The sequence below is a fragment of the Fukomys damarensis genome, unplaced genomic scaffold, assembly GCF_012274545.1.
Source record: "Fukomys damarensis isolate Sample0158 unplaced genomic scaffold, DMR_v1.0_HiC HiC_scaffold_5, whole genome shotgun sequence".
Lineage (NCBI taxonomy): Eukaryota > Metazoa > Chordata > Mammalia > Rodentia > Bathyergidae > Fukomys > Fukomys damarensis.
Genome location: NW_022900917.1, coordinates 82,784,935 through 82,812,799, shown reverse-complemented (window position 1 = coordinate 82,812,799; position 27,865 = coordinate 82,784,935). Strand labels below are relative to the sequence as shown.

The window sequence follows — 27,865 nt, the reverse complement described above, 5'->3', positions numbered from 1 at the left end:
TGTTCACCCAGCCTACTTGGGGACCATCTCAACCCTACCTGGCCTGAGAGACCTCCAGCCTGTCCCCACAGCCCACCAATTCCTGGCCTCATGCCCCTCCTCCTCTTCCCTTTAGCTCAGGTCCGTGTACCATACTGTACATACCTGCCCATGGGCCAGATGAGGTCTCAATCCAGCCCTGTCCAGCTGGCCCCTAACTATACATTCCCAGGGCCAAGGAGTCAGGGTCCACCACCCAGGCTCAGAGAGTGGAAACAAGGACATCCTCTGCCCTCGGATCCTGTCACACAACCCCTCCAGGAAGCCCTCCCTGCCCACTCTGTACCTCAGAGCTCACAGGCATGGCTGGCAGTCCCACCAGAAGTCACTTAGCTGTACTTGGTCCTTCCCTAGCCTTCTGAGGGCTCCAGTGAGTCCTGGGAGGACCTGAATGCATCAGATCACACATGGCTCCTTCTATCTCTGGTCTAGGCCACAACTCAGAGCCACACCACCTGACTGCCAAGCGTCTAGGTCCTTCCTCTGAGATTTCTTGGCTCAGGCCACCTGTAGGCTTCAGAAGGATGGTACACAGGAGGTAAGGAAGCCCCTGCGGCCTCTCTGTCTTCTCACCCCCAGAAGCCCCTTGGGGACAGGCTGGGACCACCTCCTGTTGGCCAGACTTGCTGGCACAGTCTACTCAGCCTTGGTAGGAGGCCCAAAATCCCTCTCTCCTAAATAAGGCTCAGGACAAGAGACCCTGAGAAGGATCCTCACCCACCCCCAGGCTGGGCCACCACATCATCTCCCTGAGCCTCAGTTTCCCCATTTGAAAAATGGGGCCAAAAACCACTTAGTTGAGGTTAAACAAGAAAAAAAAGTGCCTTTGAGAAGGAATGATAGAATGAAACAAAACTGGGATTCAACCTTCTCAGTTTCCCCATTTGAAAAATGGGGCCAAAAACCACTTAGTTGAGGTTAAACAAGAAAAAAAGTGCCTTTGAGAAGGAATGATAGAATGAAACAAAACTGGGATTCAACCTGGTCTCCTCATGACACTCCCACCCAGCAGAAAATTTTGTTCTGTCTGCTGTCCGCACGAAGACAGCAAGGCAGAGACAGAACAAGAACCCCCTCCACCAGGAAGTGGTCCCTGTTCTGTCCCCAGACTTAGTGGTGTGTTCAGTGGCAGTTGCTGAGGTTTGTCTTTTGTGGAAGAATACTCAAAAGGACCCCTACCTGCTTAAAAGTTCAAGTACGAGGTGCAGTGCTAAGTATCTTGTTGTACTTCAGATCTCCAGAACTCACTCATCTTCCAGAGATACAGCTTTATGCCCTTCCATGGCACCAGCAACTGCCTTCCACTGTCTGCCTCTGAGATTGACAATTTGGGGTTCTCCCTGTGAGATCAGGCTCTCTTTGTCCCTGGTGACTGTCTCAACTCACTGAGCATAATATCTTCCAGGTTCAACCAGGTTCTTCAAGATGGCCATCTCCCTCTTCTCCAAAGCTGAATAACGGTACAGATAGACATATTTTCCTTTTCCATCCCTCCCTCGGCAGACACAGATTATTTCTACATCCTAGCTGTGTGAATCTGCAGCTGTGTTCAGGTGGAATCTCATCTTCAAGATCCTGATTTTGATTCTTTGGCTGTATACTCAGGGTGGACTTGCTGGGTCAGATGAGAGTTCTATTTTTAATTTTTTGAGGAACCTCTATACTACTTTTCTGTATCAGCTGCCTTATTTACATTCCCACCAACAGGGTGCAAGGATTCCCCTTGCTCCACATCCCCAACACCTTGTCTTTTGGATAGAAACCACAAGGCAGGGAATCTCTCCAGTTTTGATGCTGTGCCCTGGTAGTCAGCAATGGTGAGCACTTTTCTATTGACCTAGTAGCCATTTGTCCACTGAAATCCTTGAGCCATGTTTTAGTGGGGTCATTTTGCTTTCTGCTATTGATTGCCTTTGTATTTGGACTGTTAACCCCTTATCGCCTATAGGGTTTGCAAACATTTTCTCCCAGCTCATAGGCTGCCTTTTCATTTTGTTGATTGTTGCCTTGGCTGTTCAGAAGCTTCCTGGTTGGATAGTGTCTTGCGTGTCTATTTTTGCTTCCTTCGCCTGTGCTTTTGGTTTCATATCCAAAAAATCATTGCCAAAACCAATGTCAAGCCACTTTCCCCTTGTGTTTTCTTCCAAGAGTTTGACAGTTTCTAATCTAAGGTTTAGGTCTTTGGAAAGGTGTCAGCTGGTCAAACTGTGCTCCTGGGAAAGAAGCTGGGGATGGGACCTGTGTCTCACCCCTCTTGTCACCTCCAGTCTGTGCCACGGCCTCTACCATCCCTTCTCCCAGATGGCTTGGCACAATTGAAGGAGCCACAGCAAGGATATATGCTGTGCAGCCCAGAGAAATCAGAGGTGTCTTCACAGAGGTGGTGGTCTAGGTGGTGTCTCCAAGGTCAAATAGGAAAGTGCAAGGAGTTTCCTTAAAAGGGGGATGCATTCCTGGATGGAGGCACTACCCACACCAAGCCTGGAGAACTGACTCTGCTGAGCCCTGACCCCAACGAGCTTGGAAGGTTAGAGGGCAGAGTTTGAAGGGACTGCCCTGACCTGGATCATGGCACCTCCTGCAAAGGCACAGGATGGACTCAGTGTCCAGTACTTCTTGTTGCAACCCAAGGCAAGGATACCAGGTTCCCACAACACACCACACCACACCACACCACCCCCGATTCCCCCTTCTGTGGCTCCTGGATGGAGCAGGGTGCACTGGGCTGGGAAGCAGGTCTGTGGGGGAACTCCAAAGCTGGATAGCAGGCTCCAGGCCCCCCACAGTGCATCCTTCCAGCTGCAGCCCTACCGCTGCCAGGTTCCTGTCTGGGGCCACAGCGCCACCTGCTGACTCTGAGGGGAAATCTTAGGAGTCAGGGGAGACCCTGAGGCAGGGTGGGAAGGGGAATACCCCTGCCCCCACCACCAAAATGTGCTGGTCCCCCAGGAGAGGGTCCAGATGCTCCAGGGCCCTCATTCTCACTCTGTACTTGTTTGGGAAGCCTGAGTTTAAAACTTGACTCTGAGGGGAAATCTTAGGAGTCAGGGGAGACCCTGAGGCAGGGTGGGAAGGGGAATACCCGAGGGTCCAGATGTTCCAGGGCCCTCATTCTCACTCTGTACTTGTTTGGGAAGCCTGAGTTTAAAACTTGGTTCCACCACTGATGGCTGCATGATCTCAGCTGATTTATGATTCTCTCTGAGCTTGAACCCAACCCCAAGAAAGTGAGCACATCTGGCCTTCAGATTGACATGAAAGGAAATAGCCAACCAGTCTGTGTCCAGTAGAGTTTGGTGGTGCTCAGTGGTTCCCTGGGAGGCTCACAGGGAGAAAGTTCTGCAGCATGACCCAGCCAGGACAACTGTGACCCTAACGCTGCCATTTTCAGAGGCAGTGCGGAGTCAGAGCAGATGTACAAACCCCAGGTCTCAGCAGGCTTTGCCTACTTCAAAGCCAAATCCCTCCCTTCCACCCAGCACAATGATCAAAAGCTTCACCTGTGTCCAGCCTCCTGGGGACAGGTGAGGAGAGAAGGCTAGTGACCACTCTGCCCAATTTCATCAGGTCTGCCCTTCGTTTGCTGGAGAGTTTGCCCCACTTTAAAATGTGCTTTCTTAAGGAAGCCAGATGGTTTTGCAGAAAGTTTATCTCATGTTAACCTAGGTTAAAGTCAGCAGAGGGCATTTTGGAAGCAATGAGGGTCAGAGGTCATGGAAATACACAGAGCTACACCTCAAAGCCCCTCAGACTTCTCCCTCTGGAATGCCTTGTGCTCCATAAAAAGGGTTGTGGCAGCCCATGGGGTCCACACTTCCTACCCCAAAGTCTCACTTCTGGCTCTACTTGCAAGTTCCCTGGGAAGGGACCTGACTAGCCAGTCAGTCCATGTTTATCAGCCCAACTGCCACTGACTGGTGGTGTATGCCAAGCCCTGTGGTGTAAATGCCCCATCAGGGCTGATTTCAAAGCCCTGTGAGCTGTCCTGGGACAAAGAACTGGCAGGATGTATGAGATCCCTGTTATTAAACATTCTGACTACATGGGTGGGGTCAGCAGCAATGACCTCCACCCAGATAACAGGGAAATAAACTCACACACCCAAGCAGTGCTGGGCTCAGGCTAGTCATTACAACCTACTGGAAGTTTCTGTAGCTGTATTGAACAACACACTCTTAAAATCTTGAAAATTTAGGAATCAGTCATGTAAGCCATCAGTGCTGGCCCTGGCCCAACACACTGCTGGCCAACTACCAAGCCAAATAGCCACCAAGGCCAGCCAGTTGACCAGCCGCTCCCAGACACCTGCTCTGACACTTCCCAGTATCAGCCACCCAGAAAACCTAAGCATCTTTATTTCAGCAGCCCCCTTCCTGATGAATGGGAAGGTGCTGATGAGTCCAGGCTTTCCAGGCCACTGGGTATCTTAGCTGCTGTGACAGAATACCACTGCCTGGAGATAGATGAACAACAGATATTATTTGGAGGCTAGAGTCTAAGAACAGGAGACTACAGCCTCTCCAGTGTCCTCAAATTGTATGGGGCAGGGCAGGACAGGAACTCTCAGGCCCTTTCATAAGGGCTCCAAGTCTGATCTCTCCTCTGAGGTACAAAATGAAACTGAGACAGGGCAGTCATGGTGCCTAAGTGAAAAGCTTTCTAAAAGACAGTGTGGAGTGACACACAAGGTCAATAGTTGTGTCAAGTAGCTGGTGGACAGGACAGGTTTTTGCCTCAACTGTGTTGGCTGCCCTGCCCAGCACCTTCCTGGATGGCCGTGCTCCAGGCTCCTGGCAAGTCTGGATTGAATTCAGCTCCTCCTGGGACCCAGGTACTCCACAGGATATCATCTGGCTTTTCTCTCCCACTCTTCCTAAGGGCTCCAGGTTGGTCCACTGGCCCAGCTCTGACTGCTCCACAGAAGCAAGCAGATCTCCCCATGGCCCTGAGCCCCCAGCACACTTCCCCAGTCCTCTACCTGGATGGCCCCAACCCACCTGGCAGCAGTACTTCCTTCCCCTGTGCCTCAGCTTCCTGCCAAGCATCTAATTTTGGGGTGGTGAATGGGAGTCCAGGATATCCCAAGGCTGAGTACTGAGGCTCCACCTCCACACACTTGGCACCATCATTTTACTGATATGACCTAGTTCTGGGCACCTGGTTTACCCACTATCTTGGTGCTGGAAATTATAGGCAACTAGGCACTGTTTAGAGCTCCCCTCCTCTCACAGACCCTCAGAGCAGCCCAGGAGCTGGGGCGGCTGTGCTCTCACTTTACAAATGGGTAGATGGGGGCACAGAGAGGCTAAATGGATGGTACTAGGCCACAAGATTGATAAAGGGTGGGCTGGGTTGATTCCAGACAGCCTTCCCTGCCAGTTCCTCACTCAAAATCCCAGGCTGAGCTCATTCCTAGTTCTTGTAGCTAGAGAGGACCTGGGGCCTTCACAGCAAAATCTGGAGAGGAGTTCAGCACCTTTATTCTCAGACTGGGGCCCGGAAGGTCAGTCACAGCTTCAGCCCCAAGAAATGCCATTGACACAGGGACCCGAGTCCATCAAACTAATGACCAAGTTGGATCCATGGATCTCACAGGAGACACAGAAATGGGACACAAGTCTACATGTGCTTGTAGAGGCACAAGCTTGCACATGTACACATGCCATCTCCAGAAACAGCTTTGGCTCCTGGAAAGAACTGTGGGCACTGGGACCATTGTGACCTCAGGGGTGAGATCAGAGCTGGCCAGGGTGGGGAGGAGCAGTGCCCAGAGACAGGGCTGACCAGCCAGGTGTGAGGACAGAGCTGTGCCTGGGCTCTGTGAGTCCTGACACCACACCCCAATCATGGACGGGCAGCACTCTGAAAGGCCACGCAGCCGCAACACAGCTGATAGAGTGCCATCAGCCACATCCCTCAATCCCAGGTCAGCCCCCAGAGAGCAGGGAGCCCACGCCACCCTTCCTCACTGGCACTCCAGCTTTCTACCTCCCAGGAGAGTGTTCTCTGCAGGCAGCAAGGCCCTCAGCTCTTTGGGCATCCTGCCACCAGGAGCACCTGGGGAGGGATTTGAGGTCGTCCATGATACCACTGTCCTCAGCAGGGTAGAGGAGGCAGGAGGGAGGAGACTAGACCATGGGATCCACCTTGCCCTGCACATGGCCGCTGACTTCTCAGGAGAACCAAAGGTGTGGATGGATGTGGGTCACACCAGTCAGTGCCAATGAGTGAGTGAATGGCCAGACACACTGTCCACCTGCTTCTCTGAGCATTGCCTCTAGGGAGCAGATGGAGAGGACACAACAGCCAGGATCTTCAGATTTACAGGAACACAGGGTGAGGAAGGCTCCTCCCAGGTCTCCAGTGACCCAGGCAGACACTAGGGCCAGCTCCACCCTCCTGGGCCTGCAGGCCACTGCTCAGCCTCCTTTGACCCCAACCCAGGCAGGTGCCTCTCCACAGTGGCACAAAGCAGTCTCAGGGGCTGTGCCCCAGGTGAGTCCCATGGAATTGGGTCTTGTGATCTATGTGGCTGCTTCCACAAGTGTTCTGGTAGCTTCCTGTGTACTTGGTGCCTCCCCAACAGCCATCATGCAGGGAAAGGTTACTGTCTGTCCCCCTCAGCCACACCCTGAGTTGTATATAAGCCAGGAAAAAGCTTCCTTCCATGGGAGTTTGTGGAAAGTGTTCAAGACATTTTCATAGTTTTAAAAATGCATTTACTTCTGAGGCCTGGGGGCCATGACACAGGTTTGGAGCATGTGAGCTCCATCTCACAGGGTGGAAAGAGCCCTCTCTAGGATGTCTGGACAGTATTCCCATCACATGGTCCCACCTCGTGATCTCATCTTACACAATCACCCCCCAAGGCCTCACCTCTCTCACTGTCACATTGGGGACTGGGATTCAGCATGTGGGGTGAGGGAGGAGGGGACACAACACAGCCCAAACAGAGACTATAGCAATGATGGCCTTCATGCCCTCCCTTCAGGACAGACATCCACCCACTTCTCTGCTCCCAGAGCATAAATACTTCCCCCCAGTACATACCCTCCACACAGGAAACTTCACCAGGACAGAGCAGCCTGCATCCCCTTTGTCTCACCAAAGCCCAGACATGCAGGAATGCAGGTTCTCAGGAAGCCTGGCCCAAGGACCTGCTTGCCAGGTCTAAGGGGAACAGAAAAGAAACGCACACCAGCAGATCACCCACAACATGCTTGGGCAGCTGGCAGGGTGGTAAAGGTGGCAGAGAGCAGACTGCCAGGTCCTGGGTGAGTTGGTAGGAAATGCATCAGAGACCACATAGGGCTGGGACTTCCTTGGCAACATCCCCCCCACCTCCATCAAGAACTCCATTTGTTGTGCAAGTACTTGTGCACCAGACACTGTCTCGGGCATCAGGAAACAGCTGGGAACACGTTAAAGATCCCTGCCCCCATGGCTACATTCCATTGGGGGAAATAGCCAGTCAACAATAGGCATCATAAAGTAAAGTATACAATGTAACAAAAGAAAGGTGATATGAAAAAAAATCAAATTGAGAGGTAGGGGAGCAAGGATACAGAGTGGGGGTCAGGCTGCAAGTTCATCAAGAAGATAGCTTGGAGAAGGTGAGGCACAGGGACAAGTTGGTATCCGGAGGGAGACTGTTCCCCAGACCTAAGGAGTGGCCAGTGCAGAGGTCCTGAGGTAGAGGTGCACCTTACCATGTGAGGGACAGCTGGAGCTCACAGGGCTGGGGCAGGATAAGCTAAGGCAGCAGAAGCGAAATAGATCAGAGGACAGAATTATTTCTCTTCTCATACATCTTTTCTTTCCTTTTTATTACAGTATGGTTTTACATATAGTAAATTTTACCCTTTTGAGTGTACAGCTCTGAAAATGTGAATATGCATGTATCCACTCCCACAGACAAGATATGAAACAATTCTGTCTCCCAAACACTCCTCCAGGTCCCATATAGCAAACCCTCCTCAAACCACGGAGCTGATTTCTGTCTACATGGGGTCATCTTTCCCAGAATATTATAGAATGAAATGAGGCAGGGCATAGTTTTCTTTCTTTCCCATGGCCTAATGTACTTCTGCATATCCACGTTGTTGAGTTTATCAGTAATTCATTCCTATCTATTGCTAACTCATTTTCTGTGGATGTAACACAGCTTGTTTATACCCTCATCGAGTGGAGCACTTTTGTATTCTGTCAGTTTTCAGCTATCATAAATAAAGCCACTGTTACACACTTGTGTGTAGACACAAGTTTTCACTTCACGTGAGTAAATGCCTAGGATGGGACAATTGAGTCATGCATTTGGTGTGTTTGTAAGATAGTACCCAACTACTCTCTAGAGTGCTGGGCCTTGAACTTTCCTACCAGCAAAAGTCCCAGTTCCTCTGCAATTGCACCAGTACACCAGTATTTCCAGTTTTCCTGACTCTAGCACACATGCCATGATGTCCTCCAGGGTTTCAACTTACTTCCCCCATAAGAAATAATGTCCAGTACTTTTTATGTGCTCATTTACCATCTGTTTGTCTCCTTTAGTGGACCACTTGTTCATGTCCTTTGCCTGTATCTTGGTAGTTTACTTGTATAGTTGTTTGGTTTAGCATTGAATGTTCTCTACGTGTTCTAGATATAGTCCTTTATCACATATGTGATTTGCAAATACTTCATCTTTTTTATTTTTTTTCTAGACATCTTTCAGAAAGCATAAGTTCTTAGCTGTTATTATATCATCACTTCTTTTATGGATAATGCTTTGATGTCACATCTAAGAATTCTTTGTCTCACCCAAAGTCATGAAGATTTTTCTCCTATGTTTTCTTCTAGAGGTTTCAGAAGTTTTGGATTTACTTTTGACTCTGTGTTCTGTTTTGAGTTATTTTTTTGCAAATGGTGTAAAGTATAAATTGGGACTTATGTTTGCATGCAAATATTCAGTTGTTGTAGCACCACAGGTTGAATTGATGATGCTTTTTTAATTGAATTACTTTTGTACCTTTATAAAAAATAAATCAGACTCATATGTGTGGATCTCTTTCTGGACACCACATGCTATTCCATTTATTTATATTTCTGTGCTTCAATTCATATTACACTGTTTTGATTACTGTACCTTTATAATAATTATTAAAATTTGTGATGGTCTTGAAATTAGCCCTCCAATTTTTCCTTCTTCAAAGTCAGTTTGGCTATCCTGTTCCTCTATATCCTCTCATATAAATTTTAGGGAAAGTGTGTTTATTACTGTCAAAATATGGCATTGGAATTTAATGGGCATTTCATATAATATATTTATATAAATTTAGAGAAAATTGACATCTTAATAATAGCAAGATGCACTAATCCATGAACATGGTATATCCCCCATTTACAGTCTTCTTGATTCCTTTCATCAGTATGTTGTAGTTTACAGTGTACAGATCTTGTTAGCCAGACATGGTGACACTTGCCTGTAATCCCAGCATTCTGGGAGGCTGAGGCAGAAAGATTACAAGTTTAAGCCCAGCCTAGGCAATTTGGAGATCTTGTGAGACACTCTCAAAATTTAAACATTTTTTAAAAGTTTTGAAAGTGGCACTGGGGATTTAGCACAGTGGTTCTGCAGCCTGCCTCACAAGTACAAGGTCCCAAGTTTGATCCCTGGTACCAAAAAAAAAAAAAAGTTTTGAACATGTAGCTCATTTCAAAGGCCCTGGGTTCAATCCCTAGTACCACAAAAAATTAAAAACATTGTATAGATCTTGCAATTATTTGTACTATTTATACCTAAACACCTCATATCATAGTAGATAGTACTTTTAGCCCCCAATTGCCTCATTGTTAATATAGAGAAATATGACTGATTTTTTTATACTGACAAAATTTGCAAAGTTTCTGAACAACTTTTTAGTTCTAGAACCCATTTTTAGTTCTAATATGTGGAATTTTCTACTGTGATAACAATGTCTTCTACAAATATTTTCTTCCTTTCCAGTATGCTCTTATTTTCTATTTCTTGACTTTTCACATTGACTAAGCCCATAGTACAGTACTGAATAGAGAAGATATCCTCACCTCATTCCCAATTATGTGAGGGAACCATTCACTTGTCACCATTATGTACAATATGAGCTGTAGTTTTATAGATGTTCTCTATCAGGTTGAGGGAGATTTCTTAGTTCTTGTTTTTACTGTGATTAGATGTTGAAGTTTGTTAAATGCATTCTCTGTCTCTGTTCAGATGATTATATGATTTTCTTCATTAGTTTGTCAATATGGTGAATTATGTTAATTGATTTTCAAACATTCAACCAGATTTGCATTCCCAAGAGAAGGCTCATTTGGAGATGATAGATGACCATTTCAATATATTTTAGATTCCTTTGCATTTTGTTAAGAAAATGTGTGTCTGTTTATAGAAGATTTAAAGGTATAGTTTTCAGTTTTTGCTATATTATTGTATGGTTTGGGTATCAGGGCAATACTTGCTTGATGGGGAAGTTTTGTAGTTATCAGTATTCTTTCTTCCTTAAATGTTTGGTGAAATTAAAGAGTCATCTAGGTCTACCTTCTTGTGTGGGGGAGAATATCTGCTAAAAATTAATTTTTATATTGGATATGGTGTTGTGTAATATATAGGTGAGCTTTGGTATTTTAGCTTGAAGGAGTTTCTCTATTTTGTTTAACTTATAAAATTTATTGGCTTAGTTATTCATAATATTCCCTCATCACCTTATTAATATCTATGGGACCTATAGTGATATACTACTCTTATTCTTAATACTTGGTATCTTCTTTCTTTTTTTGTCTCAATAAATCCTGCTAGAGGTTGATCAATGTTTTCATCTTTTCAAGAAACCAGATGTCCTACTTACTTTCTCATTTCTGGACTCAAATTAAGAAGTAAAGGTTTATTTAGCTAAAGATTTATTTAGAGGTTTCAGTTCATAGTTGGCTGGCTCCAAGACAAGTTGGCATGGCAGAGGAGAAACAGTTCATGGCATGCAGAAGGCAACAAGATGGCAAGCAGCAAAGTAGCAAAGCAGCAAGTGATAAGAGACAAGCAATGAAATAGCAGCCCTCTTTGTATTTTATCCAGACTACTTGTCCTTAGCACTTACACCCTTAATCCTAGCATTGCAGTGTGAATCAACCCCAACATCACATCCTTGATCCTAGCATCACACACCCTAGATCCAGCCACCTGCAAAAAGCCCTACCTGTGACTGCATGAGGCTTGGGGGTGAGGAGGCAGCTAGATAAACGTTATAATACCAGCATTTGTTTTCACTGATTTGCTCCATTTTTCTGCTTTTCTATTTCATTGGTTTCTGCTCCATTCTTTATTATTTCCCTGAGTTTAATTTGCATTTTTTTTAGTTTTACAAGTAGAATTGAAGGTCATTGATATCAGACTCTTATCTTTTTAAATACATGTGTTTAACACTATAAATTTTCCTCCCATGCATTTTGTAAGTTGTGTTTTCATTTTCACTCCATTCGAAATGCTTCTTACTCCACCCCCCCTTTTTTGGTACCAGAGATAGAACTCGGGAGCTTGTGCTTGTGAGTTCTATAAATATCAATGATTTTACATTGGTGAAGAATGTTATCCAAGTCTTCCATACCCTTATTGATAGCCTTTTACTATTCTATCAATTGTTAAGGAAGGGTTATTGGAATCTTCAATTGTGATGGTTGATTTGTCTGCTTCTCCTTGTAGTTCTTTTTATTTTATGTATTTGTAGTGGTAAGATGTATGAACATTTATGATGGTTGTCATCCTAATAAATGATTCCTTTATTATTCTAAACTGACTCTATTCCTGTTATTTATTCTAAAAATATACTTTGTCTGATGTTAACAATGCAACTCCAGTTTTCTTTAGATTAATGTTAGCATAGCATATCTTTTCCACCCCTTAATTTTTAAGCAGTTGGTGTATATTTATTTTGTTTGTTTCTTATATGCAGCATATACTTGGGTCTTGTTTTCTGTTTTTTGCAGTATCAGGAATTGAACTCAATACCTTGCAAATTGTGAGGTAGGTGTGGTGCCGCTAAGCTAAATCCCTTGCCCAGGTCTTGTTTTTTATTTAATTTGAGAATCTGCTATTAGATTTTTGTGGTTAAATCATTTATATTTAATGTGATTGATATGACATGGTCTTAATCTATGTCCATTGTTGGCTTTTTATATTTTTTGTCTTATTTTTTAGTAATCGCTTTAGAAATTATAGCATACAATGCTAGTTTATCTATTTCATTCTATCTTCAAGTCATATTGTACCACTCATGTTATTGCTGTTATGTTTTATTTCTGTGTCTTTATAGACCTACAATGTTATTATTTTATGTTAAATTTTAAAAATAAGAAAAAATGTTTTCTATTCACCTGTTATTCACCATTTCCAGTGTTGTCCAAGCTTTGATATAATCCCACATTTCTGCCTGGCATCCTCCTTCTGCCTCAAACATTTCCCCTAACATAGTCTACAGTGCACATCTTCTAGGGATGAATTCTTGGGAATTTTTTGTGTAAAAAGTCCTTTTCAATTCATCTATGCCTCTTGAAGATTCTTTCTCTGGGTATAGAATTAGAGCCCGGAAAGTTGCCTGGACCTTTCCTTCTTTCAGTGGTTTACAATGTTGCCACACAGTCTTCTGGCTTGTGTTGTTTCTGAGAAGAACTATCCATCATTCTTCATTCCTTTAATGTATATTTTGTCTTTGGGATCTTTTAGATTTCTCTTACCATTCCTTCTAGGTGACTTTATTTGGATGTGATTTCTTGTCATTTCCTTCATGTTTCTTTTGCTTGACATTTATTTAATTTCCTGGATATGTGATTTTATAGTTTTCATCAAATTTGTAAATGTTCAGATGTTATTTCTAAAAATATATTTTCTGTCACCTTTCTTCTCCTGTGAGGACTTAAATTACGCATACACAAAACCTTTGAAGTTGTCCCACAACTTGCTGAGACTCAGTTCAATTTTTCCAGTCTTTCTTCTGTTGGTGTTCAATTTGGTTTCTGTTGGCCTTCAAGTTTAATAATCCTATCTCCTCCTGTTTCTGACCTGCTGCTAAAGAAGGCCATGGTATTCTTAACCTTAAATGTAAGTTTGCTTTTTAAATATTTTTTCATATCTCTTTTTAGCATACTTATATTTTACTCTACCATGTTGAACATATGGAATATAAGTATAGCCATTTTAATGTTCTTGTTTACTAATATTATCATTTTGGTTTGGTTTGGTTTAATTTTATTGGTGTATTTTAGATATACATAATGATTGCATTTGTCATAGGGAATTTGTACCTGTACATAATGCATTTTAATTCTTTTTCCCCAATTCCCTCCCCTCCCTTCAACTCTTCTTCCTGTCCTTATTTTTTAATTGAATTTATTGGTACATTCTAGGCATACAGTACAGTTACATTCATTACTGAGATCTTGTACCTTTACATGACAGGTCTCGGTTCTCATTTTTTCCCCTTGTCCCCACCCTCCCTTCACCCCCTCCTCTCCTATCCACCTACAAACACTTTAATTCCATTTTTACATTTTCTCACATTTTTTCCCTTTCTCTTATTCCCCTTCCCCTACGCTTCCCACTGTCCCTACACCTTTAGCCCTTTTCTTCCTATTTCACATTGCTAGTTATCCCATTAGGATCTTGAGTACTATTTTAGTTTTTCACACCAGAGAAACTATTCGGTATTTACATATGTGTGACTTATGTATTTCACTTAGGAGTATATCCTCAAAATGTATCCATTTTCCTATGAATGAATCTACATTCTCATTCTTTATGGCTGGGTAGTACTCCATTTTATAGAAAAACCACATCTTCTTTATCCAGTTTCCAACTAATGGGCAGATGGGCTGTTTCCAAGTTTTAGCTATACAAACTGTGCTGCTATAAAAATAGGTATGCATATGTCACTGTGATATGACTCTTTTAATTCTTTTGGAAAGATACCCAGCAGAGGGATGGCTGGGTCAAATGGAACCTCCAGTCCAAGCTCTTTGAGGTATCTCCATATTGATTTCCATAGTGGTTGCACCAGTCTGCACTCCCACCAACAATGGAGAAGGGTTCCTTTCTCCCCACAACCCCACCAATATTTGTTATTGTGTGATTTCTTGATAGCAGCCATTCTTTGTGGGGTGAGGTGGAATCCCAGTGTTGTTTTCATCTGCATCTCTCGAATGACCAGTGATGTGGAACATTTTTTCATATACTTACTTGCTGCTTTTACTTCTTTGAGAAATGTCTGTTCATTTCAAATGCCCATTTTTGAATTGGGTCATTATATTTGGGGGTAGCTGACTGTTTTGAGTTCTTTATATATTCTTGATAATAGTCCTTTGTCTGAGGAGAAGCTGGTAAAAATTTTTTCCCACATTGTAGATTGTCTCTTAGTTCTGTTGATGGTTTCTTTTGCAGTGCAGAAGCTTTTTAATAAGATGAGATCCCACTTGTTGATTCTTTCTGCTAATTCCTATGCTACTGAGGATTTGTTCATAAAGTCTTTTCCTATGCTAATGTCTTCCAGAGTTGTCCCTAACTTATCTTCCAGCAATTTTAGTGTTTCTGTTTTAATATTTAGATCTTTAATTCACTTGGATTTTAATTTAGTGCATGGTGAGAGATAAGGGTCTAGTTTTAATCTTTGGCAGGTTGAGATCCAGTTTTTCCAACACCATTTATTAAAGAGGCTATCTTTCCTCCAGTGGGGAATGGTCAGCTCCTTTGTCAAAGATGAGGTAGCTGAGTACATCTGGATTTGTTTTTGTGTCTTCCAGTCTGTTCCACTGATCCTCAGGTCTGTTTCTTTGCTAGTACCATGCTGTTTTTATCACAGTGACTTTATAGTATAGTTTCAAATTGGGAGTTGTTATACCCACTACCATGTCTCTGTTGCCTAGGATGGCTTTTGCTATTCTAGGTCTCTTCTGGTTCCAAATGAATTTTTGGATTCTTCTTTCTAGTTCTGTGAAGAATAGTGTTGGAATTTCAATTGACATTGCATTGAATCTGTATAGCAGTTTTGGTAGTATGGCAATTTTCACTACGTTGATTCTTCCTACCCAGGAGCAGAGGATGTCTTTCCATTTTCTTATATCCTCTTCGATCTCTTTTTTCATAGTGCTGTAGTTTTCAGTGTAGAGGTCTTTTGCTTCTTTTGTTAGGTTGATTCCTAGATACTTCATTTTTTTATGCTATTGTGAGAGGAATTGTTTCCCTAATTTCTCTCTCAGTGAGTTAATTGTTTGTATACAAGAAGGCTATTGATTTTTGTGTGTTGACCTTGTATCCTGCTACTCTGCTAAAAGTGTCAATTAAGTCTAGAAGTCTTTTGGTGGAGTTTTTTTGGGTCTTCAATGTAGAGTATCATATTATCAGCAAATAATGACAGTTTAACTTCTTCCTTTCCTGTCTTTATTGCTTTAATTTCTTTTTCTTGTCTAATTGCTATGGCTAATGTTTCCAGAACTATATCGAAGAGGAGTGGTGATAGTGGGCATCCTTGTCTTGTTCCTGATTTTACCATGAAGGTTTTCAGTTTTTGGCCATTTAATATGATGTTGGCTGTTGGTTTTTCATAGATAGCCTTTATTAAGTTGAGATATAGACCATCTATTCCAATTTTTGTAGGGTTTTATCATAAATGGGTGTTGAATTTTGTCAAATGCTTTTTCTGCATCTATCAAGAGGATCATGTGGTTTTTGTCCTTGACTTTCTTAATATACTATATTACATTTATTGATTTATGTATGTTGAACCATCCTTGCATCCCTGGAATAAATCTGACTTGGTCAGGATGTATGATCTTCTTGATAATCCTCTGTATTCTGTTTGCTAATATCTTATTAAGGATTTTTGCATTTATATTCATTAAGGAGATTGGCCTGTAGTTCTCTTTTTTAGTTGCGTCTTTTTCTGGTTTGGTAATCAAAGTGATACTTGCCTCCAGGAATGAATTTGGAAGTATTGCTTCTCTTTCAATTTCATTGAAAAATTTGAAGAGTAACGGCAGTAGTTCTTCTCTAAATGTTTTGTAAAATTCAGCAGTGAATCCATCAGGACCTGGGCTTTTCTTTGTTGGTAAGTTCTTAATCACATTTTCAATTTCACTGATTGCAATTGGGGTGTTTAAAATGTTTTTATCTTCTTCATTCAGCCTTGGTAATTCATAAGTAACTAGAAATCTGTCCATTTGTTCTGTGTTTTCCATTTTATTAGAGTACAGGTTCTCAAAGTAGGTATTAATGATCCTCTGGATTTCTGTTGGATCTGTTGTGACTTCACCTTTTTCATTTCTGATTGCATGGATCTGAGCCTTTCCTTTCCTTTTTTTGATAAGGTTTGCTAAGGGTTTATCAATTTTATTTATTCTTTCAAAAAACCAACTCTTTGATTCATTTATTTTTTGTATCATTTTCTTAGTTTCCATTGCATTGATTTCTGCTCTAATCTTTATAATTCTTATTTTAAACAGCTTTGTCTCTGTTTTTTCTATTTGCTCTTTTTCTTTTCCCTTCCTTCCTTTCTCCTCTTTCTTCCTTGTCCCCCTTACCTTTTGAACATTTTCTTCCTATTTCCCAATATTTGTTATACATTTTTGTCCTTATTTACCCTTTCAGTTTCTCACACCAGAGAAACAGTGTTAAATATAAACATGTGCATCCAATTTATTTCACTTAAGAGCATGATCTCACTCAAGGTGCATCCATTTACCTAGAAATGTTTCAAGGTCTGCCTTCTTAGTGTCAGAGCAATACTCTATTGTATTTTAAAAAAACAAAACATGTCCTTTCCATTCATCCATAGATGGTCATTTAGACTGTTGTCAAGATTTAGCTACTATAAATTATGCTGCTATAAACGTAAGTGTGCATATGTCTTTGTTGTATGATGATTTTAATTCTTTTGGGAAGTTACCAAGAAGGGGAATAGTTGGGTCAAATGGGACCTCTAGTTTTAGTTTTTAAGGAATCTTCGTACTGATTTCCACAGTGGTGGCACAAGTTTACACTCCCACCAACAGGGAAGAAGTGTTCCTTTTTCCCTGGTATTTATTGTTGGTTGATTTTTTATGAGAGCCATTCTTCTGGAGTGAGATGGAATCTCAGTGTTTTAATTTATATCTCTCAAATGACCAGTGATGTTGAAGAGTTTTCATATACTTATTTGCCATTTGTGAGAAGTGTCTATTTATTTCAGATGACCATTTTTCAAGTAGGTCTTTAAATTTGATGGGTCTATTTTGTTCTTTATAAGTTCTAAATATTAGTTATTTGTCTGAGAAACAGCTAGCAAAATTTTTTCCTACTCTATGGGTTGTCTCCACTCTGTTGGTAGTTTTTTTTTTCAGCTTTAATTGAGTTTATTGGTACATTTTAGGGATACAGTACAGTTGCATTCATTGTTGGGATCTTGTACCTCCACATGACAAGTCTTGATTCTCATTTTTTCCCCTTACCCCTGCCCTCCCTTCACCCCCTCCTCCCCTTCCCATCTACAAATACTTTATTTCCATCTTTTCATTATCTCACATTTTTTTCTTTTCCCTTATTACCCTTCCCCTACTCATCCCACCTTCCCTACACCTTTAGCTCCTTTCTTCCCTTTTTGAAATGTTGGTAGTTCTTTTGCTGTGCAAAAGCTTTTCAATAAGATGAGATCCCAGTTGTTGATTCTTTGTAATATTTCTTGTGTAATAAATCAGGGTTTTGTTCATAAAGTCTTTGCCTACACCTATGTCTTCAAGGGTTCTACTTATTTTATCTTCCAGTAGATTTCATTTTTTTTTCACTTTATGGGAAATACATTCATTATTGATCATCTCAATGAAAAATACTTGTCTTTCTTGTGTTTCTGTTTTAGCATTTATATCTTTAATTCATTTCTATTTTAGTTTATTTCATGGTAAGATATATGGGTCTAGGATTAATCTATGATACATGGAAAGCCAGTTTTCCCTGCATGATTTATTAAAGAGGCTAACTTTCTTCTAGTGAGGCTGTTTGACCCCTTCTAGTGAGGCTGTTTGCCAAAGATAAGGTGGCTGAGTGTGTTTGGAGTTGTTTCTTCATCTTTAATCTGTTCTATTAATCCTCAGGTCTTGTTTTTTTGTGGGCTGGGGGAGGGGTTTGCCAGTACCGTGCTGTTTTATCACAGTAGCTTTGTAGTATAATTTCAAGTCAGGGATTGTGATGCCTTTGCTTCCCAGAATTGCTTTTTCTATTCTGGGTCCCTTCTAGTTCCAAATGAATTTCAGAATTATTTTCTCTAATTTTGTCAGATATTTTGATCAGGATTGCCTCAAATCTGTTTACCACTTCACCATCTTCCCAGATCTAGGTTGGTTTTGATCAACTGGTTTTTCTCTTCCCTGTGGATCATATTGTCTTCCTTCTTTATGTGCCTGGTAAATTTTGATTGGATGCCAGACATTGTGATTTTTACTTTGTTGGGTACTGGGTATTTCTGTATGCTTGAGCTTCATTATGAGGTGTGGATTTTTTTTTTATATATATACCAGACAGGTGTGGCACCATTGAGCTAAATCCCTAGCCCTGGGATGTGAATTATTAAAGTTTGTTCTGTTTGAGTCTTGCTTTTAGAGCTTTGGTAGAGAAGATCTCTGCATCCTTGTTTAGGGCTGATTCTCTCCATTACTGAGCTAACACTATTCAAAGTACTCTGCCTAATTCCCCCATGCACTGTGGCTAATGGAAATGGAGCTCTTCTCAGTCCTGTGTGAGCTCTGAGGGTTGTTCCCTCTATTCCTTTTGAGAGGTTCTTTCTCATGTGCACTGAGTACAGATGAAGAAGGGCTTGCTCTGTCTATCTCGATCCTTCCCTCCCTGTGCAAGTCCCTCCTCTGCCTTCTCCCTGCAAACCCTACCCACTTTGATCTCTCCAAGCTGCCACCTCCAGTACTTCAAATTTAGGAGGCTACAGGCCATCATGTTCCCCCCACCCTGTACCAGAAACTGGAAACTGTCTTGCCAGTTGGCTGTGGTAGTTCAAGCTGGCCTTGTTGGTTTCCCATCTCTCAGGGGCCACTTTTTTGTGCTGCTGCTGCTGCTGTGTGATGTCTGATAGCTATGACTGTGTGTATTTTTTCCAATTTTCAATTTCCTTGAGGTAGAAGGTAAACCCATGTCTGGCTGACCCACTTACCTGGAAGCATCAGTGTCTTCCCTGTTATTTTCAGGGCCTTGGATTTCCTGTGCATGGAGGGAGGGGCTGGAAATATTCTGAGTAAGATGGCCTGACTCGCTTATGTGGTGGAAGAGATGAAGGAACATAATGTGAAGAGATGAACTTCTGTCTAAAATGCCATGTACTTTACCTGTTCAGTTTTTTTACTATTGCTACCCTATGAGATGTACCCTGGGGCAGACTGGGATAGGCTTCACTTGAAGGAGGTGCCAGAAATCATAACTGAGAGTAAAAAAGTAGAAGCTCTGGGGGCCCCACTGGAGGGGGGGGGCAGCGTGTGCAGCTCTCCAAAAAGCAAGGATGCATCCTCTTTGTGGCAACCATCAGTGTGTGGAAATCCTTCCCCTTGTTTGCAGAACAGGAGGAACAGAGAAGAAGGCAGACACAAGCTTGATAGGGCCCCACACCCTCCACCTGCTCCTGTAGCTTTTCTGACCTCAGAGAACCCTCCCATGAGCCCTGGACAGACAGGGCAATCTTCTATGTGGTCTCAAAGAAACTGGCTCCTCCAAGTCAGTGTGAGAAGTGGAGCAGGCAATGTAGCAGCCTGAGCTCTCCTGCATCCCACCAGTGCATCTGTGCCTGTTTCTACAGGGTAGCCAGGCACTCGTGTGTCCTTGGGGATTGCTGTCAACTCAACAGTATCCTAAGGCCTCATCCTCTGCCCTCCTTCCAGGCCATCAAAGGGAGAAGGATATAGACTCAGGGAAGGACACTATGAGATTGACCCCCACCATCATCCCTTACTCTGTCACCTTGAATAAATACAGACACCCTCAGACACTCACACTGGGACCCTTCTCCATTTCAGGATCTCCTCCTCTGTCTCCATGTCCATGTTGGAGCCATCACACATGAAGGCCCCTCAGGACTCTGCCTGCAGGAACCAACAGGCTCATCCCTCCGGTGTCCTGCCCCACAAGTCTATGAGCAGTCAGGCTGCACTTATGTTCAAGGACCGCAAGATGTTCATGGAGGAAGCCTACAATTCGGGTGACTGCCAGCCCTGGGACTCAGCCACGAAAGGGGAAGGGACCTAGATCCTACTATACCCTCCACAGGAAAAATGCCCAAGAGTGAGGGACCTTGGAGGGACCTTGGAGATTGCAAGGGGTGTGGAGAACAAATGAAGCTTTCAGCAGAGAGCCCTGCAGACCCCACTGGGATTGTTCATGACTCCTGAAACACCACCCAAAACCCAAAGAGTGCCCATCTCCCACTCCATTCCACTCTGCTTCTACACCTCAGAACCTCTGTGGAGGCCTGGCCCCTCCTTGGAATGCTTCCCCCTTCACTTAAATACTAAGAAGTGCTAGATGACAGGAGGCAGAATGGAAGGATCAAAGAAGGGATCAATAGAGGGATAGATGGATGGATGAATTTATGGATAGATTGGTGGGTGGATTTATGAATAAGTGGGTGGATGGATTTATGAGTGTCTAGGTCAGTGGCAAACATTTTAGAACTTTCAATGATACAAACAGCCCACTGCAGCACATGTGCCATAGGTTCACCATCAGTGGCCTGGATGGATGAATATGTATATGAATGCAAAAAATGGACAAACAGATGGATAGAATGATAGAAACACATATATGATGAATGTGTGGAGGAGAGACAGATGGGTAGATGGATAGATGGATGGGGATAAATGGATGAAAAGGTAACTGGTTCAATGAATGGATGGAAATATGAGTGGGTAAATAAGGATACGTAGACTTATATGCATAACTGCTCTTTATCTTATCTTGAACTCAGTCAGGGCCATTTGAACAGTGAAGAAGTCGAAGGACTTCCCACTGTATCCAATTCTCCAGGTCTCCTTTTCAGCTTACTCCTTGCCATTCCCAGGCCTGTTCTTTCCCATCCAGCCAGCCATTTTGCTACAATGCGATGCCCCCTCTAGCCCACCCACCCTCATACCTTCTTGTCACCTTCAGCCATCTGCTTCAAGATGCTCCGGGACATAGGCAGCTCAGAACTTCCCTACCTGCAGTTTGTCATCAAGAGGGTCAGGAATATGGCTCAGAGGTCCCCCAGCTTGGTGATGGAAACCATCCGTGACTACTTCACAGATAACCCACAGGTGGGAACTGATTGGGCATTTGGGGAGCAGAAGGGAGGGCTTGACCCAAGCTGGGCTCAAATCCTGTATCATATATAGAGCAGCTGGATGATTTGGAGCAAGTCTCAATTTCCTCATATTCCAAATGGGCCAGAGAGGGAGGGAGGAAAGCAGAATGATATGTATTGACCCCACTCAACAGGCTCAAGAGGTAGATATCATGATGCTCATAGATAAGGAAGCTAAGGCTTAGGAAGGAAAATGATTTGCCTAATGTCAAAGAACCAGTAAGTGGCATCCGTGGATGGATGGATGGAGAGATAGATATGGTGGGGGAGAACATCTGCCTAAGTATTGAAAATGAATGAATGAATGAATGAATGATCTGTCTTTGAAGACGGAATTTTTTAAACTGCTATAACTGCTCCATGAGGATAGGGAGAAATTTTTGTCCTTCATGATCTCTGCAGCACTGGTTTAGGCCTCTTTAGCACTACACGGGGCAGTATCTACTAAGGGTTGTTGACTGAATGGTTAAAAGCAGCTGCCTGCAATCTTTCCCTCTGGCCTCCTCACACAGCCTCCCCTCCATGCTCCCACAGACATGTGCCACTTGGTCAGAATGAAACATCCCAGTGTCCTTTCTGCCACCCACAGATCTCCAGCCGGCACAAGTTCCGGCTCTTCCAGGTCCTAGAGAATGTCATCAAAGCCAGTGACTGCCTGGAGGATCCCTGGAGGAGAAGCTTCATACAACTGGCCCTGGATAATATGACCAAATCCACGGTGGGCCCCCACCCCACCCCCACAAGATAGCCAGTCCCCAAGCCCTTGGGTTTGCAGGCAGCTGCCCAGGACTCCAAATGGTGAGAGTGTGCCAGGCCTTGTGGTGTGGCAGGAATTCTTTCTTCCTAACATCCTGGCCACCAGCTCCTTCAAAGGGACAGTTTCATGCACTCCCCAGAAGAGGCAGCTGAAACCCAAGAGGAAGTACTGGTCTAAGGCCACAGGCCCCCTAAGGCCCACATGCCTCTACCCACACTGTCCTTACCATCCCTTAGCTGCTACCTACAAGCCAGCTCTGGAAAGCTACCTGCCAGTCTAAGCCATTCCTCCAGGCCATAATCCAGCCTTAGGTCCCCCAGCTTGGCCACAAAATGCCCCCCATCCCCGGATCCCTACTCCCAGCCAGACCTGTAGTCAGGTTGCTAACTGTCCACAGGCTGGTTGGCAATCTCTGGGACTGCTCCTGGAGGAGTGGGGACAGGAGGTCTCATTCAGACCCTCTAGCCCTGGTAGCCCCACGGTGGCCTACTGAGGACACACTGGATAACAAGACAGCAGAGACAGTTAACTTGGCCCACCATAACCCAAGCTTTGGCACCAAACAAGCATGTGTTATATAAAAACACAGAAAGCTAATGCCATGGAAAAAGGTTTTTAGTACTACCCCCCACCCAGAAATGAGCAACACAAGGTGCCATGTAGAACCATGAGGAGCTTGTATGATGGGGACAGACAGAGGAACCACAAGGGACTGTGCCTCTAGGACTGCAGCTATAGGAAGTAATAAGTGGGAATGACCCCTGGGCCATTGAGAGGACATAGACCAGTTAGGGTCCATGGTTGGGGAATTATAATTGTGACAGACTATTTGCACACCAGCCAAGATTAAACAATGTTGATATTTCATCTGCTCAGTGTACATCAGACTGAGGAGAGGTTGTTCAGAACAACAGGTCAAATGGCCAGTTCAGAGTCCAAAACAATGTGAAAACCCCTCTCCTTCTTAAGAAGCCCTTATAGCTATACTTTCAATAAAGTGTGGCATATCAATTTAATATAATGACTTAAAGCACATCGTAGGGAGAGTAAGGTGGTAGGACCTTAGATGCCTTAACATTCTGATGTCACTAAATGCAGACAGCACTGCTGTGCCTCTCTGTGCCAACAGCCACTACAGGATGGAAAGGAGCAGTACTCTAATTGGAGCCACAGAGAAATAGCAGTGCACTTGCTGAGAAAGGACAGGGCATAATGGCATAGGGCCAGCCCCAGGCACAGGTGGCTCCTTCCTGCCAGAGGATGACCCTTGGGAGATAGCACCTTCCCTAGCAAGGCCTAGGGAAGAAGGCTATAGCAGCTGGCATGCTGACTCCCCAGGCAGAGACCCAGGGCAAGAACAGCCTCTGGTCCTAAATGCATGGTGACAAAAAATGAAAGGATGAGATGTTGTCCTGAGCGGCCAGGAAGCAGGAAGGGGAGAGGCAATGTCAGAAAGGGGTTTTCAGACAGGTGTCTTGAGGACAGGAGACAGTGGGCCTTAGAAATGGACTGAGATCTGGATAGGCAGATGAGCAGGAAAGGAGCCCCAGGCAGGGGCACAGCATGCCAAAGGCTTCAATGCAGAAAAGAACCACAAGGGACTGTGCCTCTAAGACTAAGGTATGGAAAGCAATAATTGGGAATGTTCCCTGAGAGGACACAGGCCAGTCAGTTTTAGAATGTCCTAAAACTGCTGGAGAAGCAGGAATGTGGAGAGCCATGAACACAAGGGTCCCTCAGCCTCTGTTTCCCCTCTAAATAAATGGGTTGATCACAGCTCCCTGGCCTGACAAAGCAGACACACATCTGTGCAGACACTCAGAACTGAAAAAGCCTGCTCTGATTTCTGGACACCTTTCCCCACCCAGGAGCTGGAAGACACATACCAGGATGCAGCCAGCAATGTGCTGGTGGCCATCTGCAGGCACTCTTGGCAGACAGTAGCCCAGCACCTGGAGACGGAGCTCCTGACTGGCACCTTCCCACACCGCAGCCTCTTCTATGTGATGGGCATTCTGTCCTCCCATGGTAGGTCCTGCCCACAAGACAGGGGGAGGTCAAGGGAAGATCTAGGTGTGGTCCCAGGCCCACAGAATCCCCCCGACACACTGCGCACAGCAGTGATATCACTGAGTGTAATTAGCCAGGCAGCCCTCACTAGAGGGTAACACCAGCCACTGTGCTCCCATCAGCCTGGCTAATGCACCTGCTCTCAGTAACCAGAACAGAGCCCAGGGAGGACAGTGATCAACTGCCCTAGAGACCATCGGAGAGGGCTTCCAGGATGAGCCAGTCTGGAGCAATGGGGGTGGGGGGTTGCTTGGCAAAGTCCTCTAAAGAGTGGGTTGGCAGCCAGCAGGGTCAACAGGAGGAAGCAGGGAAGGTCTTCACTCTAAGGCCTGAGACTGGCAGGACCTGGCTTGGCTTGGTCTTGTGCCTCTGCCCCAGTATTGACAAATTGGGTGTAGTGTCCTCTGTACCCAAGGAGCCCCAAAAGCATCCCCTCCCTCTAAGGTGGGATTCCCAAATTCCTGAAGGTGTTCTGGACTCTCAGAGCACCCCTGCTGTACTCCCCCTCTTCATACTTGCCTGGGAGGGGCCCAAGGCATAGAGAAGGAACAGCTTTCCTGAGGTCACACAGCAAGGGGGTGAGGCCATCATTCCAGCCCAGCTGTCTGGGTCCTTAGCCCAATCCCAGCCTGTGTTTTCCCGCTAACCAGGCCAGGATGAGGGAGGACAATGTCACACTGACTCAGCCAGTGTCTGAGATGTGGGGTCCAACCCTGGCTGTGGGCATCAGAGCAGACCCTATAGCCAGTCCTCTTCTTGCAGAGGAGCTTCTCAACCAGGAAGACAGGGTGCACTGGGAGGAACTGCTGGCCCAGGTAGGCACACCAGCGGGAGTGGCAGCAGCCAACCTGGGGGCACCTGCTGCATCCTGGAGGTGGAGGAAAGAAAGGGAAAAGAGGGAGGGAAAGAAGGGAGTAGGGTGGCAGGGAGGACCCTCATTTTCCAAATGAGCCAGAGCACCAAGGAGAAGAGGTGACCTGGTCACAGGAGGAGTTGGAATTCAGGCCTTGTTCTCTAGATGCTTGACACCGAGCAAGTGTCCAACATTCGCCACCACTCCCACCCATCTTGGGAGGGATAGAGAGACTCAGGGCCAGAGATGAAGCCAGAGGCAGAAGGAAGCAGGTCAGGTGGACTGAGGATTCCACAGCCAAGAAGCAGGGTCCCATCTCTGACACACATAGGGATGAGGGACTGTTGGGCTGGGAGAAGGGTCACAGGTTCCTGGCAGACCTGGGTTCACACTCGGGGTCAGCCAACCATAGCATGTGCCTGGGGTGACCTTTGCTTCCCTGTACCTTTGTTTCCTCATCTGTCAAATGGGATAAAAGTCCCTTGCTCAAATGGCCATGAAGACAGTAGGCACTAATCCCCAAAAAGGGTCTGCACAGAGAGACACAGGAATTCCTCAGGGAGGGGAAGTCACATCATCTTCAGTGTGGAACAGTGCAATAGCAGGAACTGAGGACAAGAGACTAAAAAGAGCAGAAGCCCAGAGTAGCACAATTAATCAAATTGATCTTATTGACATTCCTTTCCGTGCAAATAAGACATGCCAGACCAGACTACATGATCAGCCTTCAAGTTCCAATAAATGTTAAAGGACTGAAATCAGAGTACATTCTCTGACAAAAATGTAAGTTAGAGGTCAACATTAAAATCTATCTGGAAAATCTCCAAATTCTGAGAAATTAAACAGCACACTGCTAAATAATCCATGGGTCAAAGAAGAAATTACAAGGAAAATTAGGAAATACTCCAAATTGAATGTAGTGAAAAATACAACAAATCAGCATTTGGGAGTTACAACAGAAAGCAATGCTTAGAATAAAATGCATATTAAGTCCCATTGGAGAGAAGGAGAAAAGTAAAAAAATGACGATTTAAAATTTCATTTTAAAAAGCTACCTAAAGAGAGAAAATTTAACCCAAAGTAAGTAGAAAGAAGGAACTAGCAAGAACTAGATCAGAAATCAAAGAACTAAAAAAAAGAAGACAGATAATAAAAAATGAATCAAACCAAAAATAAATTAATCAAAAGATCAATAAGTTGCTAAATCTCTCACTAGACTGATCAAAAGAAAAAAAAAACACAAAATACCAATTTCAGAAAGGAATAAAGGAAATCCTGTTGGCAGTAAAGGATAATAATGAAAGTTGATTTCAATAAATTGGACAAATTAGAAGGAATAGACAAATTCCTTGAAAAGCACAAATTACCAAACTGACAGGAGAAAAAACAGAAAATCTGAATAGTCCTGTATCTACAAAAGAAATTGGAATAGTGATTAAAAACTTTCTGCTACCGAACCTTTTCTACCATGCAGTGTGATGAACACTGAAATGATGAGTTTTGAAGGAGAAAGAGTCTACTTACCAGGCAGCCATGTATGCAGATGGAGACTAAGTCTGACTCTCCCTCCCCAGGGACAGGGCTGGAGATGTGTATGGGCTGAGTCTGGGGAAAAGTGATGGATCTGACTTCACCAACCATTGCACAGGGACCCTCCCCCATGTCGCAGGTGTCATCTGTAGTCAAGGTATGATTACAAGCAGGTGAAAACCAGTGGGTTTACTCAGGAACCAAGAGCAGGAGGCATATCTATGCAGGATTTTCCTCAGCTTCATTCCCACCAAGAAAACTCTCAGCTGAGACACTTCACTGGTGAAATCTATCAAACAGTTAAGGAAGAAAGAACACCACCTCTGCAAAAATCTGTCAAGAAAACAGGAGAAAGGGACACTTTTTGAGTCATTTAATAAAGCCAGCACAGCCCTGTGCCAAAACCAAGGACATTACCAGAAAACCACAGATCTACAGCTTTCATGTAGACTCAAAAACCTTTAGCAGAATATTAGCAGTTGAGAAAAATAATAATATATCATGATCAAACAGGTTATCAAAGGATATGTGCTCAGTTTAATCCTTGAAAAATAATAAATGTGATTCAGCACATTACTATAATAAAGTAGAAGATTATGAATATATTTATAAGAACAATTAAGAAAAGGCATTTGATAAAATGTATAATACTTAGCTGGGAACAGTGGCAAACATCTGTAGTCCCAACTACTCAGGAGGCTGAGGCAGGAGGATCACAAGTTCATAGCAAGCCTGGGTAACTTGGAAACAACAAAAAAAAATTTAAGATTTTTTAAAATTCAAAACTTACTTATGTTAAAAATCTCTCTAACAAGCTAAGGTAGAAAAAAGCTGACCCAAACTGACAAGCACAGCTAAGCCTGCAGCTAACATGCTTCCTGATGAAAGATTAAATGTTTTCCCACTAAGATCAGGAATAAAGCAGAGACATCTGCTCTCTCTACTTCCTGTCAGCCTTCCACAGCCAGTTCAATAGGGGAAGAAAAAGAAGAAAAGGCATTAAGATACAGCTGAAAAAGGTGAAACTGTCTTTGCAGACAGAATGACTTCACACAAAGAAAATATTACAGTTTTTAAAATACTAGAATGGATAATTACTACCAGTCAAATTTAGCAAGATCTTAGGACACAAGATAAATTGTTTTTAAATCAATTGAATTTCTATTTGCAAACAGTTGGAAAATAGCCTTTTTTAAATGACTCAGTATGAGCTGGGGATTTAGCTCAGTGGTTCCACCACCACCTGCCTCGCAA

General features: G+C 43.8%; 1 protein-coding gene across 9 annotated transcripts in view; it reads left to right on the top strand.

Moving 5' to 3' along the window:
• Window positions 1–486: 486 nt before the first annotated feature.
• LOC104872859 (maestro heat-like repeat family member 5) overlaps window positions 487–27,865 on the top strand; it is a 66,072-nt gene continuing 38,693 nt past the window's right edge. For 6 of the 9 annotated variants that reach the window (XM_033760896.1, XM_033760892.1, XM_010639216.2 and 3 more), the window contains exons 1-6: window positions 5,800–5,965; window positions 20,080–20,261; window positions 21,209–21,354; window positions 21,991–22,119; window positions 24,027–24,186; window positions 24,991–25,043. In XM_033760896.1, coding sequence (XP_033616787.1) covers window positions 5,886–5,965; window positions 20,080–20,261; window positions 21,209–21,354; window positions 21,991–22,119; window positions 24,027–24,186; window positions 24,991–25,043 — 750 coding nt within the window. In that variant the 5' untranslated portion in view covers window positions 5,800–5,885. Of the gene's footprint in view, window positions 578–1,444; window positions 1,500–5,799; window positions 5,966–7,619; window positions 7,653–20,079; window positions 20,262–21,208; window positions 21,355–21,990; window positions 22,120–24,026; window positions 24,187–24,990; window positions 25,044–27,865 lie in introns of those variants that run through there. The other 3 variants (XM_033760894.1, XM_033760895.1, XM_033760897.1) reach the window with 3 other exon arrangements.